This window comes from Bombyx mandarina, chromosome 05, assembly GCF_030267445.1.
Source record: "Bombyx mandarina strain Sakado chromosome 05, ASM3026744v2".
Classification (NCBI taxonomy): domain Eukaryota; kingdom Metazoa; phylum Arthropoda; class Insecta; order Lepidoptera; family Bombycidae; genus Bombyx; species Bombyx mandarina.
Window position 1 is genome coordinate 6635388 of NC_143212.1, and position 20209 is coordinate 6655596.

The 20209-nt window shown below is 39.2% G+C and overlaps 1 protein-coding gene across 11 annotated transcripts in view; it reads left to right on the forward strand.

The window, feature by feature from the left end:
• Positions 1-20209, forward strand: part of Lpin (phosphatidate phosphatase LPIN) — a 33188-nt gene that overhangs the window by 2311 nt on the left and 10668 nt on the right. For 2 of the 11 annotated variants that reach the window (XR_003624836.2, XM_028179224.2), the window contains exons 1-8: positions 6222-6422; positions 11999-12325; positions 15179-15411; positions 15674-16150; positions 16228-16320; positions 16910-17313; positions 17585-17723; positions 19702-19894. Coding sequence is in view for 7 of the 11 variants with exons in the window: in XM_028179224.2 (XP_028035025.2) it covers positions 12137-12325; positions 15179-15411; positions 15674-16150; positions 16228-16320; positions 16910-17313; positions 17585-17723; positions 19702-19894 (1728 nt within the window). In the remaining 4 variants the exon portion in view is untranslated. Of the gene's footprint in view, positions 1-6221; positions 6423-11998; positions 12326-15178; positions 15412-15673; positions 16151-16227; positions 16321-16909; positions 17314-17584; positions 17724-19701; positions 19895-20209 lie in introns of those variants that run through there. The other 9 variants (XR_016323130.1, XM_028179225.2, XR_016323131.1 and 6 more) reach the window with 6 other exon arrangements.

Below are 20209 nucleotides of genomic sequence, written 5' to 3' on the forward strand. Positions count from 1 at the left end.
TGTGGCAGTTTAATTTAAAATAAGATTAATTAAGACTAAGATAAATTGAGTCGACTATTATCAAAGGCGGCAATCTGACTTTTGGACAATGATTGGTAAATCAGAAAAACGAATTATTGACTTTGTATTCCATAGGCAGTCACAAAACTCTTCGGAACGACATCTTAGATAAATAACAGGCTAACTATTAACCTTTATTTAATGCAGGTTTTGAACCGTATTCTTTGAAGGAGACGATTATAGTCAAATAAATCTGTATTGACATATCAATAAAAATTTTTTGGCCAAATGTACAGATTGCCGCCTTTGATAATAGACGACTCAATTATTTGTTACAAATTATATAAGACTATGACCTGTCCTTCTTCATACGAGGCTTGTGGAGAGTATTAAACGGTAGGCAGGGGCTTGGCTCTGCCCCTGGCATTGCTGACGTCCATGAGCGACGGTAACCACTCACCGTCAGGTGGGTCTAGTGGTGGTGCGATGTTAAAACGAGATCATCTCAAATAATTCCTTAGAGCACTCCCAATGGAAAATACGGTACAAAATACAGAGAGAAGCAAAATCCCTCCGCAAACCCAGTGGTTCCAAATGGTCCGTCAGAATGGAATTATCGATAATCCGAACGGCCCTCTTCTGAATGGAGTAGTCACATCGAAGTAGCTGGTATTTGAGAGCCCCGGCCCAGTGGTGGGAGCAGTACTGCACGCGAGGCCGGACTTGTGGTTTGTAAAGCAAAAGGCTTTGTCCAGGCGTGAAGTACTGATTCGCTCTGTTGAGGACTCCCAGCATTTTGGACGCCAACTTAGCTTTGCCCTCCAAATGACTCCGAAATTGGCTCATCATACGAGACTACTTGTCGAACCGTTCGTTCCGATATCGAGTCAAGGGAACGCGTTCCCGGCCCCGTCACGTCACAGCCGGAGTCCCGCAAGGCTCTGCCCTCTCCCCGTTACTATTTAGTTTGTATATCAATGATATACCCCGGTCTCCGGAGACCCATCTGGCGCTCTTCGCCGATGACACCGCCATCTACTACTCGTGTAGGAAGAAGGCGTTGCTTCATCGACAACTTCAGACCGCAGCTACCACCATGGGACAGTGGTTCCGGAAGTGGCGCATCGACATCTACCCCACGAAAAGCACAGCGGTGCTCTTCAAAAGGGGTCGCCCTCCGAACACCACGCTGAGCATCCCTCTCCCGACTAGGCGCGTCAACACCTCCGCTTCCGCCATTCGCCCAATCACGATGTTCGACCAGCCCATACCGTGGGCCCCCAAGGTCAAATATTTAGGCGTCACCCTCGACAGTAGGATGACATTCCGCCCTCACATCAAGACGGTACGCGACCGTGCCGCCTTCATTCTAGGACGTCTCTACCCGATGATATGTAGGCGAAGTAAAATGTCCCTTAGAAATAAGGTGACACTCTACAAAACTTGCATACGCCCCGTCATGACCTATGCAAGTGTAGTGTTCGCGCACGCGGCCCGCACTCACTTAAAATCCTTCCAAATCATTCAATCCCGTTTTTGCAGGATAGCCGTCGGAGCCCCGTGGTTCGTCAGGAACGTCGACCTCCACGACGACCTGGACTTAGAGTCCACCAGTAAGTATATGCAGTCGGCGTCGATGCGCCACTTCGATAAAGCGGCACGACACTAGAACCCTCTCATCGTGGCCGCCGGTAACTACATTCCCGATCCTGCGGACAGAATGGAAAGCAGTCGACGTCGCCCAAAACACGTCATCTCGGATCCTCCCGATCCACTAACGGTGCTTTTAGGTACTTCAAGCACCGGTCACCGTTCTCGTCGAACCCGTCGCTTGCGACGAAGGGCTCGACGAGTAAATTAACTCTCAGACACAGCCCACTGAGTTTCTCGCCGGATCTTCTCAGTGAGTCGCGTTTCCGATCCGGTGGTAGATTCTGCGAAGCACGGCTCTTGCTAGGGTTCGTGTTAGCAACGTCATCAGGTTTGAGCCCCGTGAGCTCACCCACAAAAATTAGGGTTACGCTGAAATAGCCTCTCAAGGCTCACAGCTTAGGAAAAAAAAAAGACTCCGAAATTGGACATCGCTCGAAATGTCGACCCCAAGTATCCTAATACTCTTGGAAGGTTGCAGGGATACTCTTTGGAATTGCGGCACCATGAGAAATGGGTCCTTCTTCGCAGTGAACGCGCAAACTTGTCTTCAACGGGTTTCATTGAATCAAGTTCAATTCACCCCACTCAGAGACTTGCCTCAGAGAGTCCTGTATTTCAGACACAAGTTTAGATCGTCTCTCCTGCACCACGATCCGAGAAAGACTGATTGCCGATATATCGCGTATCCCCCGTGCTGTCATCCGCATAGCAATGCATGCCATCAGTAGATAGCATGTCATTGAGATACAGGATGAACAGTGTGGGGGAGAGCACCGAACCTTGTGGAACGCCAGCGTTCATGGTCACGGTATCGGAGCAGCAGCCTTCTACAACGACAATGATGCTCCCCCATCCAAAAAGCTAACGATCCACTTGCAGTCTCTCGGGGGCTCCGTAATGGTACCTTCGACAGAAGTGCCCTATGCCAGACCCTGCTGTGCTCCTTTACATGATCTCACACAAAATATGATAAACAAATTCAGCAAACAACTGATAGCAAATAAGACCTTTTTTAGTGTTCACGTGTATAAACGCTATATGATGTGTGACTACTCCTATTCATAAAAAGTTAATAATGACAACATAACAATTAATAGATGATTTCTTGTATTACCTATTTCTTGCGATTTTCGCTCTTTTTTATTGTTCCTAAAGCTCCACTCTTTGTCTACTTATCTTTATTGTCGTGTTCTTTTAAAACGATTTTCGTTTACGCACATACATACATTGATTATTATGAAAATTAAACAGAAAATACATAAATATGGTAACAAATCTCTACTGGAAAGTTGAATTGAAAGGAAATGGGAAATTATTATTAGTGATGAGATTTAGTATTTATTTTTCCTTAGGTATATTGCCTAGGAATAATTTAAAAAATCGCAAGAGCCGCTAATGCGCAGGGAGATAAACAAAGACCACATGCCCTATCCTTAAAGATAAAAATAACGTTGTTTATTATTGCGAAAGACTACATAGTTGTTTTTTTTTTAAATGCTTTGCTAATAGGACAGACGTGGCGATCGACGAACAATGACAAGCAATCGATGGCTCATAATTTTCAGGCGTTAATTGATTTTTTAAGAAATTTGTATTCCAGATTAAGAATTTCATCTTTCATACCTATGAAAAAAAAAAATCGTCAATTGAAAAAGAATGATTAAGTCATTCACGATTTCACGAAATAAATTTAGTGACAAATCGATCGAGCAAAACAAATCGTGTACGCATCCGTTGTTATTTTGAAAGGTACAAAATAAGTCGCAATAAAATTAAATTAGATATTATTTGCAAATACATCTTATCATCGAAACTGTTTAACATCTTTAGATAAATATGACCTAGAAATATAAAAAAAAAATACAACCAAGTATCACACATTATGCAACATTTGACCGAAATGTTGTTATGTACACGCAATATGATAACGTTAAACTTATTAGGTGTATTGATAATATGAAAAACATGTTTTTGTTTTTCATTGCGTACCTTTAATGTATTGACTGTAGTGGCACGCATTAGTAGAAAAATTGAAGGCCATTGGAAAGATAATAATATCAGCCGTCGAATGCGCTTATTTACGCAGTTTTCGAATGATGGTAAAATATATATTACGCCTCAACTGTTTAAGATCGAAATTCAAATGCTAGTTTGAGATTTTTATAAATGGGAGTTAAGAATGGCCTTGACGGTTTAAATAATACGCAACAGGCGTTTTGCGACGCCACTGCTTGTCGTAAAAACACGTCATGACACACCCATTCGTAGACTAATAAGGTTGCTTGTATTTCGTTACGTTTATAAAGATCTTATTTCATGATCGGTGGGTGTGTCGTTTTAAATTAAAAATAAAATACAGGTCTCGAATAACTATTCTATTTATTTATAATGTGTTCAAATATTATTCAATACATCGTAAGCGTGAATGTTTATTTTATTTTTCAAGGTTTTTATTTTTACATATCAGATCCGTAACAGTCTGTCAACATTTTTGGCCTTAAACAATTTTCTAGTTACGTCTACTAATTTTAGAAATACTGTACTGTAATACTAAATCTATACAGAAATATATTTAAACTTAAAGACCTGCGACTTAAATAGAAAAGGTGGCTGGAGATATTGACACGATCAATTAAAAAACGTCGCGATACAATACATATAAAATGAACAGCACGTGGGTGATGCGTCGTCTTCTGCTTCTTTTTTTTTATCCTTCCTGTACTCATAGCCTTGAGACCATATGTTAGCGTTACCGAACGATTAGGTGAGCTCACGGGGCTCAAATCTGGCGAAGTTTCTAACACTGACCCTAGCAAGAGCAGTACTTCGCAGAATCTACCACCGGATCGGAAACGCGACCCACTGAGAAGATCCGGCGAGAAACTCAGTGAGTGGGCTACCGTCGTCTTCATTTTAGGCTTATTAAAGTCGTCGTGGCCTAAAGGATTAAACTTCCGGTGCATTCGAGTTGAGCGATACAACGGTGATCGAATCCCAGGCGGGTACCATTTTTTCTAATGAAATACGTACTCAACAAATGTTCATGATTTACTTCCACGGTGAAGGAATAATATCGTGTAATAAAAATAAAACCCGCAAAATTATAATTTGCGTAATTACTGGTGGTAGGACCTCTTGTGAGTCCGCACGGGTAGGTACCTCCGCCTTGCCTATTTCTGCCGTGAAGCAGTAATTAATACGTTTCGGCTTGAAGGGTGGGGCAGCCGTTGTAACTAACTATACTTGATACCTTATAATTTATATCTCAAGGTGGGTGGCGCATTTACGTTGTAGATGTCCATGGGCTCCAGTGACCACTTAATACCAGGTGGGCTGTGAGCTCGTCCCCCCATCGAGGCAATAAAAAAACCAAATTTCGTTAAATGAAAAATATTATGCATAGACTAAATAATTAGTAGTTTTGTTAGTAATCAATATTGGGTTTACGTTAAAACACGTTGCTATGATGCCATTACGGCTTCGGGAACATTTACCTTCTGACACCTTGTGTATCATACTGCTAATTAGTAGCTTAATTAATTCTTGAGAATAGAGGAAAAATAACCTTGGTAATTTATTTTGAAATTTCAACATTTCAAATTATAATTTAACTGAGAAGCTGAAAGTTATTTTGAAGTACTTTTGCACTCCGATTTGAAGGGTTGGACAGCTTTAAACAGCACAATTGAGATTTCGACCACGTCTCAAGGTGGGTCAGTTTGTGACGTCTATGGACTCCAGTAAAGCACTTAACACCAAGCGGGGCGTGATCTCGTTCACTACGCAAAAAATACCACTAATAGAATTGTGTTTATGTTATTAAAACGTTAATATTAATAGGTACCTAATAAAAATAAAATAAGCGTTAAATCAAATAACAAAAAATCATTTAATATCGTATCAGTCTCTGTTTATGTGTATTTTCTTAAAATAAATTTTCTTTAACTGAAGTCATATACTGCTTCTAGGATAAAAAAATTAACAAGCTTAAAAAGAAAAAAAAAATGGTAGTAAATATAAACATTTCGGATCATCATTTCAACCTTTGTTTTGCAGCACATTCCATGGTTATTATTGCTCTACCTCTCAGTTTTATCGATCCATAAGGAGGAAATGGCGTCAACAGAAAAACTGTAATTAAATTATTAATGGATTACTTAATCGAAATAAAATTAAATATAACGTAGTTAAATTCAGTGATTAGAGGAATAGTTTGAAATTTTTAGGCCGCTGCTGAATTAAAATCTGTTGCTACCGCCAAAGCAGTTTACATGTTGTATTTACTCCGTGATTGTGCTACAGCTCGAGGCTTAATTTTAAAACGAATACTTTCGCAACATGGTGCGAGTGGCGCGACATCACGCCATCCACACCACGCGACCAACCCGTCGCTTCGTAGTACTTATAATTTGTACGAGTTTTCCTTTTAGTCAGAAATCAGTCAGTGGGTTGAATCGTATAAAGAACATCGGCTTGTATGCGAATGATAAGCTGTTTCTAAAAAACATTCACTGGATTGGGTACGTCATAGTACTACGTCAGCTTATGATCGGCTGTTGGAGTATCGCAGTATCTTCCCACCCACACGAGCCAGTCACAACTCGCAATACTCGCACACAGCACAATCAGTGTGTTAGTTGAATTGACATTGTGACCACGCGTTTAAGTTTTTGTTGTTTACACAAGAGATACGTAACTTTGAAGAGATTGTAAATAATTGATTGCAAAAAAAATAATTGAATCGTGAATAATCACCATTGTACTTTAAGGTTAGTTTTTTTTATATAAAATATGTAACTATTAAGGTAGGTACGAATTAATAATTTTACAGTAACAAATAAATTAATAAAAAAAAAATGTAATGAAAAGAAGTCTCACATAAATTGTATGTGTATTGTGTTGATACCGGTATATTTTGAGAGAAGCCATTAAACGTTTTTCTTTTATTTGTAGTAAGACTGCATAATATTAATTATCTGTAAAATTATTCCAAAATTTCTTGCAGATTAATTAGTTTAAAACTTGCAGCAATTAAGTAGGTACGTGTTACAAAACAACGTTACAGAACTTCTTTGTTGCTTTCTTATTCGTTTAAGTACGCCTTTTCTTATAATTGTTATTGTATACTTTTTACGTTGCTTTATCAATATTTATTTATTCAAATTTACTGCCGTGATCACTGAGTAGTTTCTATGCAGTCTTTAATCATTTCGTATTGAGAACTTTGCAACATGACCTATTTAATAATTTACCATAAACATCACTAGTAATTGCGAACTAATTTAGTAAAAATGATTCGTTGCTCTTATTTGTTTAATTGCCTAGGCCCAAAACATAGTTTTCGGTGGTAATGAGGCGATTTTTCGGGATAAAACGCGGAGATGTCTATCGGCTCCAGTAACCAATTAACACCAGGTGGGTTGTGAGCTCATCCTCCTATCTAAGCAATAGAAAAAAAAGGTTGAAGACTCGATTTTGTTTTAATAATCACTGTCACTTACGAAAGAACCACGCATTAGGAATAATATTGTTAAATATAATAACAACCTAAAATATTGAATATCCAGTTAATAGTTCATTCGTACACATGTTCATGACGCCTTTACAGGACAGGAACACGTGAAGACCTTTGACCAAACACAGATAAGGTTTCAGTCAAACCACAGCGATACATATGTCTGATAATGTTTTTCTTAATAACACTTCCGCTTCTACTCCTTTGCTAATAGATATAAACATTATATTAATACCTAAGTACACAGAAGAAATTAGCGTTTATTTTGATTATGCAAAATAAATGTTATTATCAATCACGTTTATGTTCACGACGCGACGTGCTGTAGCGTAGTCGTGTAATGGCCACGATACCATCGTATGACCGCAAAATGTTCATACAATGTACATGTTATTGAACGAATTCACTGAAAATTCAGAATTTATCAGTTCAACCTACTTTTAGCCAATGTACAACATTGAGGCTTTGTGTTACGAATGCTTTGTTAGATATACAACTGGGTTGGCAAACCATATATTTTGTTGTTTAACTCTTTGCATACTTACCGTTACTGTGATTCAATAATATCCTATCAATCAAAACCTACTCAACATGATCCAGTCAGTTTTGGCTAAAGGTTTTAATATTTTCGGAAAGCACCATCAAGTTGAAAAGCTAGAGGCAGTAAAAGAAAAGGTATTTTAACGAATTTAGAAGATCTGTCACACCGATACCGTTTTATGTTATAATATTTTTGGAACGATAATCCACACGCCTATAATTTTGTGCTCTAGAAAATTTGTTTGATGAATTCGGCCAACATAGCAGCAGTATAATATACCTGTTAAATTATTTTCACTTTCCACCTTCAAAATCCCTACCTTTGCAATTATGTCATCATTAGATAAACTTGAGAGACTCAGAGTAACGGACAAATAAAGTTATCACTTTTTTCTTTTAATTTAGCTACAGAACCCTAAAATGTTATTTGAATCAAATAAGATAAAACATTTCATTTGATGTACGCGCGTGCACATATTCACGTCAAGCGGCTTTGCTATGGTGACCAGATTTCAACTTATCACCAGTGTTGAAAATAAAACTAGAGAAAGTAATGTATGGAAATAAGTTGACGTAACTATGCACTATGACTGCGCACCGATGATGAGAATGAAGAGTAGGTGTATGGAGGAGGCAGGCATCACGTATTATTATCATGTGGGCAGGTAATTTTCTCTCAATGAAGGCCACAGGGCGACTTGAGGCAGTTGAGCCTGCGCGACATGCTACCGTCGCTGGTGTAGGCTGATTATGAAGAGACAGTCTCTTCCCGGTGATGGTCACGGGGCGACCTAAGGGGGTTGAGGCTGCACCGCACGCTACCGTCAATCTAGCGCGCTGGCACCAGGAGGGCGGGACGACGTGTCGGCGGCTGCGGACTGCGATGCGGTCCGCATTTTCGTCGTCGCTGTCGTCGCCGAACATACTGTGGAAGAGCAACCCGGTCGGCGGTGTATCGCGTTCCGATCTGGCAGGCTGGTTCTGGCCCAGCGGGGTATCCCGGAACACCAGCGGCATCGCCCGGGCGGCCTGGGGGGGCCGCCGTATCGCGGAGACCGACGTCATTGGTCGCCGACTATCGCCTCGACGACCCGTCGGTCGGGCGTCCTCGGGGTGGCGCCGCGTGTCTGGTTGTAGTGTTGACCGCGGGAACCCCCCTACTCTGACCGGGTTTTGACCCCGGACGGAGATCGGACGTCGGGTGTAAGAGTGCAGGGGAGTTGTTTAGTGGGTGGGCCCGCGGTCTGCTCCCAACACTTTGCAGATCGTCAAATACCCCGCGCGCCCCCTAGGCGCGGGGGCCTCGTAGGAGGTTCGGCCCCCGGCCCGAAAGAAAAAAAAGGCTGTTTCTGACCCTACGGAGTATCCTGTAAGGTCGGCGTCGACGACCCGTCGGGAATCGCAGGGGTGGCGCTGCTGGTTGTATGTAGTTTTAACCGCGTTCAAAATAATTTGCTGAGGAGCTAAGGACTTGAAATTTTGAACATTTTAGTTTTGTTTTTCACGGTATTTTTTGACTATACCCTGTCGAATTTAAAAAAAATATTAAAATATGTAGAATAAAAATAAATCCAGATTATCGAGGTTTTTTATCAAATTAAGGTAAATTGAAAAATAATAATATCCACGTTAAGAAAATTAATAAACTTATTTAAAAGAATTGCATATAGAGGATATCACGTTAATCAATTCTAAGTAATCTAGAGTGGCAATGTTGTTGATAAAATTAAATTCTTGCTTACGTGCGATATAATTATAAATCATGTAAATGCTGTTTGTCTCATCTGGTACAAGTATAACTTTTATTAGTCATAGATTGGATATTGTTTTGAATTATTACTCAAGTTTAAGGCTCCAGATGAGATCGCTGTTTTCAATGAAAGTCAAATCCATAACGATGTACCAAAGTGCGTTAGGCTTTTTTTTTTCTTAGACGGTTGGACGAGCTCACAGCCCACCTGGTGTTAAGTGGTTACTGGAGCCCATGGACATCCACAACGTAAATGCGCCACCCACCTTGAGATATAAGTTCTAAGGTCTTAAGTATAGTTACAACGGCTGCCCCACCCTTCAAACCGAAACGCATTACTGCTTCACGGCAGAAATAGGCAGGGCGGTGGTGGTACCTACCAGCGCGGACTCACAAGAGGTCCTACCACCAGTAAAGGCTAACGGTAAACAAATTATAGATGAGGAGCAATAACATTTTTAGATATTTAAAAGTGACAGAAACGCCTTATACACTCATTGGTCCGTGATCTTGACTTGGTCATCAACATCACAATAAACACACGACTCGTGCCAAAATTTTCCTCGGTAATTAGGCACCTACCTATATTATGCTGTAAGATGTAGTTAAAATATTATGACAAAGTCTAATTTGAGTATTTTTATGAACTAGTCATTCTGCGTCTATGGGGGTAAAGTCCTCAGCCGTCTTGAGCGGTGTTCACGTTCACATTGCGTCACGCTGCACGCTGTGATCGCGTGCTCACTTTTACAAATTCATAATACGTCTATCTAACGGGGTGAATGAATTCGCTGGTGTTTTATTTGCCAAATCGTCGTTGTCAAACCAAAATCTGATATGTGCCCATTTTGACTACTGCAATTATAATTGTTTACTATCAAAATTTTCATATAAAAAGTCTACTGTGTGACTTTAACAATAATAAGAATTGGCTTCATACTTTTTATTACAGTAGAACGTTTTTATTTCATATCTCGGAGTTAAAATTTTTTCTCATAGTAGATATTCTTTTGACAACAACGGGTTTGCTTGTCGATCGTTAAATTTAGGTTTCAAGTTTTAGGATTTTCTTATGTGTTACGTGTTCCGGAAATACACATTTCTCCAAGAAAAATACAAATATATCCGGAACTCGAATTTAAATTTTATATTGATAATGTCGCCAACTACAATCAGATCCGGGTCACATTGTACAGTAGCGAGGAACGCCAACAATTATATCAATAATGCGATCAGTTTCATATTGTGACATTCAAACCGTAATATTGTGTGAACACAAACATCTGTGTGTTTAAAATTGTTGCCTGTGTTTTTGCAGACTATCAAAGTGGTTAGTTTTCGAGACTATGTCAGTCATCGACCTCAAGTGTTTTTATTGATACCCAGATATTAATAGACAGCGATAGCCATTTGAATATTTATAGTCAAACATGCAATGTGGAACAATTTCCGGATCAAGTAGTCAACAGAGCTACCAATGCTTAGACATAACAAGCCAACGTATTATAGAAATTTTAAGTGAACAAAATATGTTAGTTTATATTACAACATTAGGAATGTCGCTGGTTCTAGAAAAAATATGGTTTTATTGTTTCAACCTGGTTCTTTTCATGATAGCGCGATTAGATGTAACTTTATATGTAAAAAAATAAGTATTACAAGCTTTGTATAGCAAGTGTCATCGATACAGTAAAGACTTATATGGTACTCTGACGAAGACACATAATCTTAAACGTAAACATTATATTGTTATAGTTATCTTCAATGCACAGGTACATATTTCTATTACATATAATTACACATACATATATGCAGACAAGAAATTTTCCATTTTCTGAAAGTAATATAATTAACGTAAGTGTGTGTACGGAGTGTACACGAAGCTCCCAATGAACTTACCACCTCAATGGTAAGGGAATAAATATTAAATGCTTTTCGTTCGTAAGCTCATCACTTGAGAAAAACTGGAGTGAATTGGCAAATTATTTATTATACAAGATCCATTTTCTTTATTAGAGATCGGCATAATCGGGCAAAATTCAGAAAAATAATGTAGAAATTCGGACCTAACAAGGAGGTTCGGCTCAGTTAGTAATTAATAAAATCTAAGGACGAAACCACAACCTTGGTTTTCAGAATCAATAGTAAAAAAAATACTTTAAATCCAACCACTAACATCGTGCACGCATGCCCCTATTACAACTCAAATTTCCTGTCTGATAAATTAGCTTCCTGAAACATCGATAGAATTCTAAGTTGGTGTTTAAACGCAGTGTTTACATTTGCAAACTTCTTCCGACATAAAATTATATTCATGAAATTCTGTAAGTTACGAGAAAACCGCATAATGTTTCAACCCTACATAAACATAAATAATATTATGCAAATACATATCTAATTAATTTTAATTTGTGTAACATGAATTAACGTTCATCATTAAAGATCATGGAAAAGACACGTTAGTAATGCGGTTGAAACATTCCATTAATTATTTATTTCTTTGTTAGATGGGAATTAATGATTCATTTTCTTTGTTACAGAGTAAGGCGACGTTATAAGTGTTTTTAGTCCCAACATTATGGGGTAATTGAAGGCGTTTTCGTGAGAACGAAGCGTATGTTAAAGGAGATACATACAGTATTAATTTTAAGACAAGGTTGTACGGAAAACCGGCAGTCATGTATTCTATGAATTATATCGGTCAGTTCATAGCGAACTTTCGCGAATTCTATAATGAGATCAACGCAGCAACACTTACTGGAGCTATAGATGTCATCGTAGTCGAACAGCCCGATGGCAGCTTCACCTGCTCGCCATTCCACGTGCGTTTTGGGAAACTCGGCGTGCTTCGATCCAGATTTAAAGTGGTAAGTTAAAAAAAAAACCAGTAGAAACAACATCTAATATCTATATATGTATATAAAAATGAATTGCTGTTCGTTAGTCTCGCTAAAACTCGAGAACGGCTGGACCGATTTGGCTAATTTTGGTGTTGAATTATTTGTAGAAGTCCAGAGAAGGTTTAAAAGGTGGAAAATGCTCGGAATTAAATAAAAATAACTATTTTTTTTTCCTTTGCTGTGTCCCCCGTCGGACAGATTCCTTTTGTTTGTTTTATGTTTATTTTATACAAAAGTTTAGGTCTTTTATTTATCGATTGAGACAATACGAAGTCTGTCGGGTCAGCTAGTTAGCAATATATTTTTTTCAATCTCAATGTTTTCAATTTAATGGTGTTAAGAATCACCAGTTGTATGTGTCTTTTTTTCCGGAAATATGTACTTTCGCCACACGTGGCACGATGTAGGTACATCTGTACGAAAATAATATTGTTGTTCGCAGTCTCCGCGTCCTCGCATCGTTTATACGATCGAGTTCAAACTTTGTACAGTTGTTGTCACTTGGCGTTTGTGTAAAATATTCGGACATGCTAAAACTTACGTGAAAAAGTTGGCATTTTTGGGGCTTATATAAATGGACCGTGCTTAGTGGTTACCAGATCACGTAGACATCAAAAACGTAAATTCCGCCGCCCACCTTGAGAGCTCTAAGTCTCAGTTTAATAGTAGAACGGCTGCTCTATCCTTCAAACCGAAACACGATGATGCCTTACGGCAGAAATGGACAAAGTAGTGGTATTAACCCGTGCGGGGTCACAAAATACCCTATTTAGATTAATGAATTTCATTCCACTTGTTAACGGAATTGTAACATGCGTTATGGTAAACTAGGCAGAATCAAGTGTACTTGTTCAACTTAGCCTTATTTTACAAATGAGCACAAGAAATAACTTCCACTAGTTAGTACCTTATTCACTTTTGGTGCATTGATAGGTATTTATTGAAAGGAATAATTAAGAACCGTATTCTGAGTTTTACTTTCAAGATGTTACTAAAGAATAAAGTCGGATTTTAAAACCTGTTTAGTAGATAAATTATATTTCAATGAAACAAACCTCTTAAAAATGTTACGGAACCAATGTTTGCTAGTCTTGCAAAAGCTGCAAAATGTCGAGGACGACCGCGCCTCGTCTACGTTTATTGTCGTCGTTATTAATTAACATGCTGGTAACGTTTTCAAATTCACGGTTTATTTGGGCCTTGTATGTGTTTGCGTAAAGCGCTTATATGTATGTGTACAGCCGCGCCAGGAAGCTCAAATATAAAATTATTTCCGTGTTCTAATTTCACGGCTCTGACATTATTACTATTCGGTCGCCTCCATCTTTATTTGAAAACATCCCTCTTAGGACATAATCCTTTTTCCAAAACGTATGTTGATGCAATACCAACATGTAATCAGAAAAACTTTGCACTACAAAATCAAATGTACTCACAATGTATATTTGTTTTGTAATAAATAATAACTCCAAATTAACAGAGGTGATTCATTTTTTTATGTTGTAAAATGTATTGTTTTAACACGATTATCATAAATTTAAATTAAGTATTAATAACGTAACAGGAATTTGATAAGATTACCATTATCTGCATGAAACGATAAGGACATGCTTTGTAACATTCAAAACACGTGGTCACTTAGAAAGGCTTCCAATGTGATAAAATATCACCCTTCACTAAAGCGATTACATTTTAGATTAAACAGACCACAGGATAAAAGTCTATATTTTATGATGTTGTGTGGGCGGTCTTAGCCTAATTCATGTTTCTATATCATTCTTACGTACACCAATTTCACGGATCTACTACAATAATCATTTACGCATATTTAAAAACTGTATAAAAATCAAACTCAGATTCATGAACTAAAAACATTCTTAGTAATTTTTAATTCATATCTTTGTAGTTGATTTTTCATTTTTTGTTATTGCTTAGATGCGTGGACGAGCTCACAGCCCACCTGGTGTTAAGTTATTACTGGAGCCCTGGAAATTATAATTTTGCGGGTTTCATTTTTTCAATACATTGCGTAATCACTGGTGGTAGGACCTCTTGGGAGTCCGCACGGGTAGGTACCGCGCATTTACGTCGCAGATGTCTATGGGCTCCAGTAACCACTTAACACCAGATGGGCTGTGAGCTCGTCCATCCATCTAACCAATAAAAAAAAAACTTTAAAATAAAATATAGTGTTCATTTAAAATTGTTTTGGTTTAGGTACCTACTATTTGCATGATCTTTGTGTGATACAAAATTACTTTTATGTTTCATGTCGATTGTTATTTTAAACAATCCCGTTGATAGTACGAGATGACTATTTGCCAAAATGAGACCAGGAATCTGCGTTTGAATAGCATATGTATGAAATTTGGATAAAAGCCAGAATGGGGTATAATTCTAACTAAGAATTTTCATGAATATTTGGCACAAATACTTATCATCATCCGGCCACCTGCTTTTTGTAAAACGGCTTTAATTCGCTAAAATGTTCCAGGTTTTATAATCATGTACATTATAAATGAACTCTGCTTAACATTAATCATACCAACGCTTACTGGTACTTATTTTTACCATAGCGGGAAGATAACGGTATACGACAAGTATTACTCAAAATAAACAAAACGAAACAAAATAGTATAATAACTGTAGATTAATTGGTAAGAAAAGTCATGAAGTCAAATGTGCAAAAGCAATAAGATGATACGTGCATTTTCAATGCAAAAGTTCAAAATGGGTTATTTGACCCGTGATGGTATATTTAGTATTAATGCTGTCAGTTAATTTATAATATTATTTGATATATTGATTTCACGGTGACAGGTGGACCTAGAATTGAATGGTGAGCCTTTGAATATCCACATGAAGCTGGGGGAGTCTGGTGAGGCATTTTTCGTTGAGGAAGTAGGCGAAGACGAAGCTGAATGTTCCGCTCACCTTGCCACCTCGCCCATCCCGGCTGCAAGGTTCGAGGAATTATATGAGCCACGTCGTCGCAATTCGCTCTCTGCTGTCGAACCCGACCATGGGCAGGCATCAGATTATACTAAACGAAGGTACATAAATTACGCCAAAAATTAACCATAATTTAAGAGACATTGTTCATCTGCTCTATAGTTAAGATTGTAAGTTAGTAATTCGGTAAAAAAAACTTGAATTTGAAACTTGTATCCGGTTCATAAAAAGTATTATTACACTCGCAATGCATTAACGTTTACGTAAAAAGTACATCAACATTAAAGTCACCATGACACTTAAATAACTTTCTAAGATTTCTTTCTTTGTTTCTAAACAAAGCAATCGATTTTTTTCCTAAAGATACACTGCAGACGGACAAACTATGCAGAAACCGGACTTGACCAAGATTAAGAAGAATACGACGAAAGACGAGAAACCATCAAAAGACGAGGCCCTGTTTGAAATGGAGGACCTCGACGAAGGTACCGACTGGACGGACGGAAAAACACCGAAAACGTTCGCGGCCACTCAGCTTGGCGAAGCGGAAAGCGAAGCGAATCAAGCCGTACAAAAAATTAGCGTCCACAATGACTTTAGACCTATAGACGTCGCGCCCACCGATGAGGAGGTCAAGCAGAATGGGAACGGCAAGAAAAAGAAAAAAACAAGAAAAGTCAGCTCGAAGAAGAAGCACCAAAGAAAGTCGTCCACTAGTTCTGTATCTAGTCAGTCGGACCGCGCTGGTTCCGAGCAACGAGCCTTGCAGACGACCGCCATTGTTAACGCCACTGATATGAGTTTCTTTAGTGACACCGAACTGAATGCTGCTACATTGAGGTACGTTCCTTACAATAATACAAATGCAATACATATTTACGATTTCATTACCTGATGATCATTTGCCTGCATTGCAGTGAAGAGATGTCGAATTTGAAGCTGAATGAAAATCGTATTCCATTGGCGTTGTCAGACACAGCATTTGAGGTCCACGCCGCCTCAAAACATTCGTAATAACTTAATTCAATAATATCACTGCATTTAGAACACTCGTAGCTTTAAACTAACACTAAATTGTCAGATTTGTAAATGTTTGATTCATTTAAATTTTAAATGCTGACTCACGTGCTTATAGTTTGTTATATGTTTATGTAACGTTTCTAAGTAGATTATTGCAGCGTTATTAAAGCCTTTACAGACTTTTTTTACCACGTAAACGCTAAGTAATTAAAGTGATCTTAAATAATAAAGAGTAGAAACTAGAACAAACATCTTAGTAGTAGTTAGTGGTCGACTAAAAACAGTACATAATAATATGCGATTCAGGATGTCGCTATCCCGTAATGGGAATTCTCGTCATATCAAGAAAATAATAGCATGACTCATAAATGATTTCCGAAACTCGTAAAACATCGCCGACCTCGATGTATCAAAATAATATGTCGCATTCACGATACACTCCACTAGTCAATCAATGAACCATCTACCGTCATTTACAAAATTAATAACGCTGCAAATGTTCATTAAGGTATCGCTTTAGCTTCATTTGGCAGATCTTGGCTATGAATATCAAATAAATAGTTGGTTTTCGCATCGCAGCAGAGGTTCTCGGGGCGGTACTCCAGTACAGTCGGACACCGAGGTGGAGCTGTCGAGAACAACGACCGGCGACAAGTCATCGCAGTCGTGGAGGTGGGGCGAGCTCCCGGAGCCTCCGGTGCGCGGGGTGGAGTCAGGCGAGTGCGCGTCGGCGCCGTCCCCCGCGTCCGCCTCCCCCGCGTCCCCCTCCTCGCCCGCGTCCCCCGCCTCGCCCGCCGAACCGCTCAGCTCCGACGAGGAGCGGCCCAGCCGGCGTGGCGTGCTCAGCGGCATGTTCCGCTTCATGTCGACGCGGGACTCTGCCGACAACGCGCCCGAGGGGATCTACCTGGACGACCTGGACCGTGGTCAGGTCAACCCCGACCTGTACTTCCCGAAATATCATGCTGAACGTCATCGTGGCAGTAAGTATAGTTGATTGTTAATTCAATTTAGTTACTAAGTAGATTGAGTTTCTCCAAGAATTTCCATTCTAATGAAAAGCAATAATTTCAATAAATCTAAATTAGGTTCTTTTTTGTGCAATATCTGCTACTCTTCATCTGAACAAGTGATTCCGCGGCCGCCTCTCTAAAATTTTACGTGGTTACCGAAGCGCATAGCCTGACCTTTCTGGAGGTATGCGGTTAAAATCTCATTCGTTGACGCTTGTGCTATAAATTCGTACCGACGCAGGCTCGGTGGTGCAGCACGCGCGCCCCGCTCCCACGGAGGAGGAGTACGAGTCCGGGAACGGCCCGTCCCTGCCGCAGTCGCCGGCCTCGCTCGAACCGCCCGTCATGGACTCGGACGACGACGACAAAATTTTGGCAAAGTACGTATCTATAAATCTGACAGTAATATAAAATCTGCTGTCGTCCCCGTACCATAGAGCTATTCCGCCATCTATCGAGCACTACTGTAAACATGCTTACAAACGTTCGGTGCATTCGTATCGAGCGATGCACCGGTGTTCGAATCCCGCAGGCGGGTACTAATTTTTCGAATGAAATACGTACTTATCAAATGTTCAAGGTTGACTTCCACGGTGAAGGAATAACATTGTGTAATAAAAATCAAACCCGCAAAATTATAATTTGCGTAATTACTGCTGGTAGGACCTCTTGTGAGTCCGCACGGGTAGGTACCACCACCGCCGTGAAGAAGTAATGTGTTTCGGTTTGAAGGGTGAGGCAGCCGCTGTTACAGTACTGAGACCCAGAACTCATATCTCAAGGTGGGTGGCGCATTTACATTGTAGATGTTTATGGGTTCCGGTAACCATTTAATACCAGGTCGGCTGAGAGCTCGTCCACCCATCTATATATATAATAAAATAACATAATAAAATAAAAAAAACTTGCTATATTAAAGTCTAAGAAGTAAAACTAAAAAAAGTATATCGAAATCCAATAGCTATTTAACTCATAGTGAGAGAGATGCTAGTGGAACCAGGCCGCGTTACCGTAGCGTTTGTTATAACGAAACGCGCGCTATCTATTTTTTTTTTATGGAACTATGCCAGAAACCTTCTGCTTATAAAAAACGGTTCCTCAATTTAAATTTTGTCCTGCTAGTTTGTTCGGAAGTCGCCGCCCCTCTTACTCGGAGACTATTGGCATTATATATGTGTGGCACTCGTGTAAACCTTGACATTATTAGCTATTTTATGCTCATTGTATGGCATGAAATTAAAATGTTTAAATTTATTTATTTTTTACTCACAAGCGATTTTTGTTTTTTCTTTAATCGACTAGATTGTGTTTCGTTTGACTAAAGTATAGAAAGACGACGTGTCTGTGATATGATAAACGTGTCATAACGGACAACGTTGCGTAACGTATCGTTGTGAGATATTCCGATCGGACATTACAGTGTGCTTAGTGCGAGTTTTTTAACTTCTCAATCGCGTAAAAGTTAACGCAATTTTGTATGGAGTTAGAACAGCGCCTCTAGCGGAAAACGACGGGAAGCTGTTCCAACTGCTGTAACTTTTACGCGATCGAAAAATTTAAAAAACACTCACTAAGCTCACTGGTAGCTACGGCAATTCGAGGGGGGTGATGCTCGACCACAGCAGTGACATGCCGACATGTTTTATTATTTTTTTATTTATTGATGCACAAAACAAATTGCAATCATTAACATATAAGCTAAATGGTACAAGTAGTACCTAGATCTAGCTTTGGCTATTGAAAACACAATTGAAATTACAAATATTGATAACTAGCCATTGTTAAATAGGATATCCTTCACACATCTGACAAATCCCCTGAGTCTAGGTTCAAAGATATCAAGGTTACCGTAACATTTAGCCAAATCATTATACTGCCTGACCATTCTTACCATAGGGTTATAGTTGATATATTATTTTTATATGTCCGTAACGCAAAGAGGTTTCATCATCAAGAGGTTTACCAAATGCGAATTCTGGACTCTGAAGTCGGTGCTGATAGATATATTCGACAGCAGTTCCATGGAATCTATATGGGAGTGTAAAATTTTGTACAAAAATATGAAAACTTATTAAGATGAAGTTGTTTGTTATGGAAATTTATTAATATATTCCTTTTAATACTGTATAAACTATTATTGTGTATGTATGTATGTATGTATATACTTGTATCTTAATATAAATTTCATTGCATCTACCACTATCTACTCTGCACTACCTTTGGTTGACTGGTAGAGAATGCCTTAGGCATTAAGTCCGCCAATGTAAATTTTACATGAAGTGTAATAAATAAATCAAAATACCTACGACGAGCTTCCAAAGATTGGACACGGAAAAGAACAAAACATGTGTATTCCAGGGGTCAAGTGTGTCTGTACGTGCGCGAGGACAACGTGTCCCGCGCGCTGCCCTTCGAGGAGTTCTGCTCCGACGGCGCCCGGCTGGCGGCGGAGGGCCGGCTGCTGGTGCGGCTCGGCGACCGCTGGATGCCGTGGCGCAGCGCGGGGCCGCTCATCCTGTCCCTGCTCGTGTACCGCCGGCCTTTGCCAAACGTTAGTATTTAATTCGCTTCGGAAACATGAAATTTTATTATTGATCATTTACGACATCACATTAGAAACCTCAAAAATAACGAGTATTTCTCCACTATTTAATGGATGTTATTATACATATAAACCTTCCTGTTTAATCACTCTATCTATTAAAAAAAACCGCATCGAAATCCATTGCGTAGTTTTAAAGATTTAAGCATACATAGGGATATAGGGACAGAGAAAACGACCTTGTTTTATACTATGTAGTGATAACAAGTTTTTTTATCAAGTGAAACTTCTTTAGAATCGTTGTGATTTCAAACTCGATGAAAC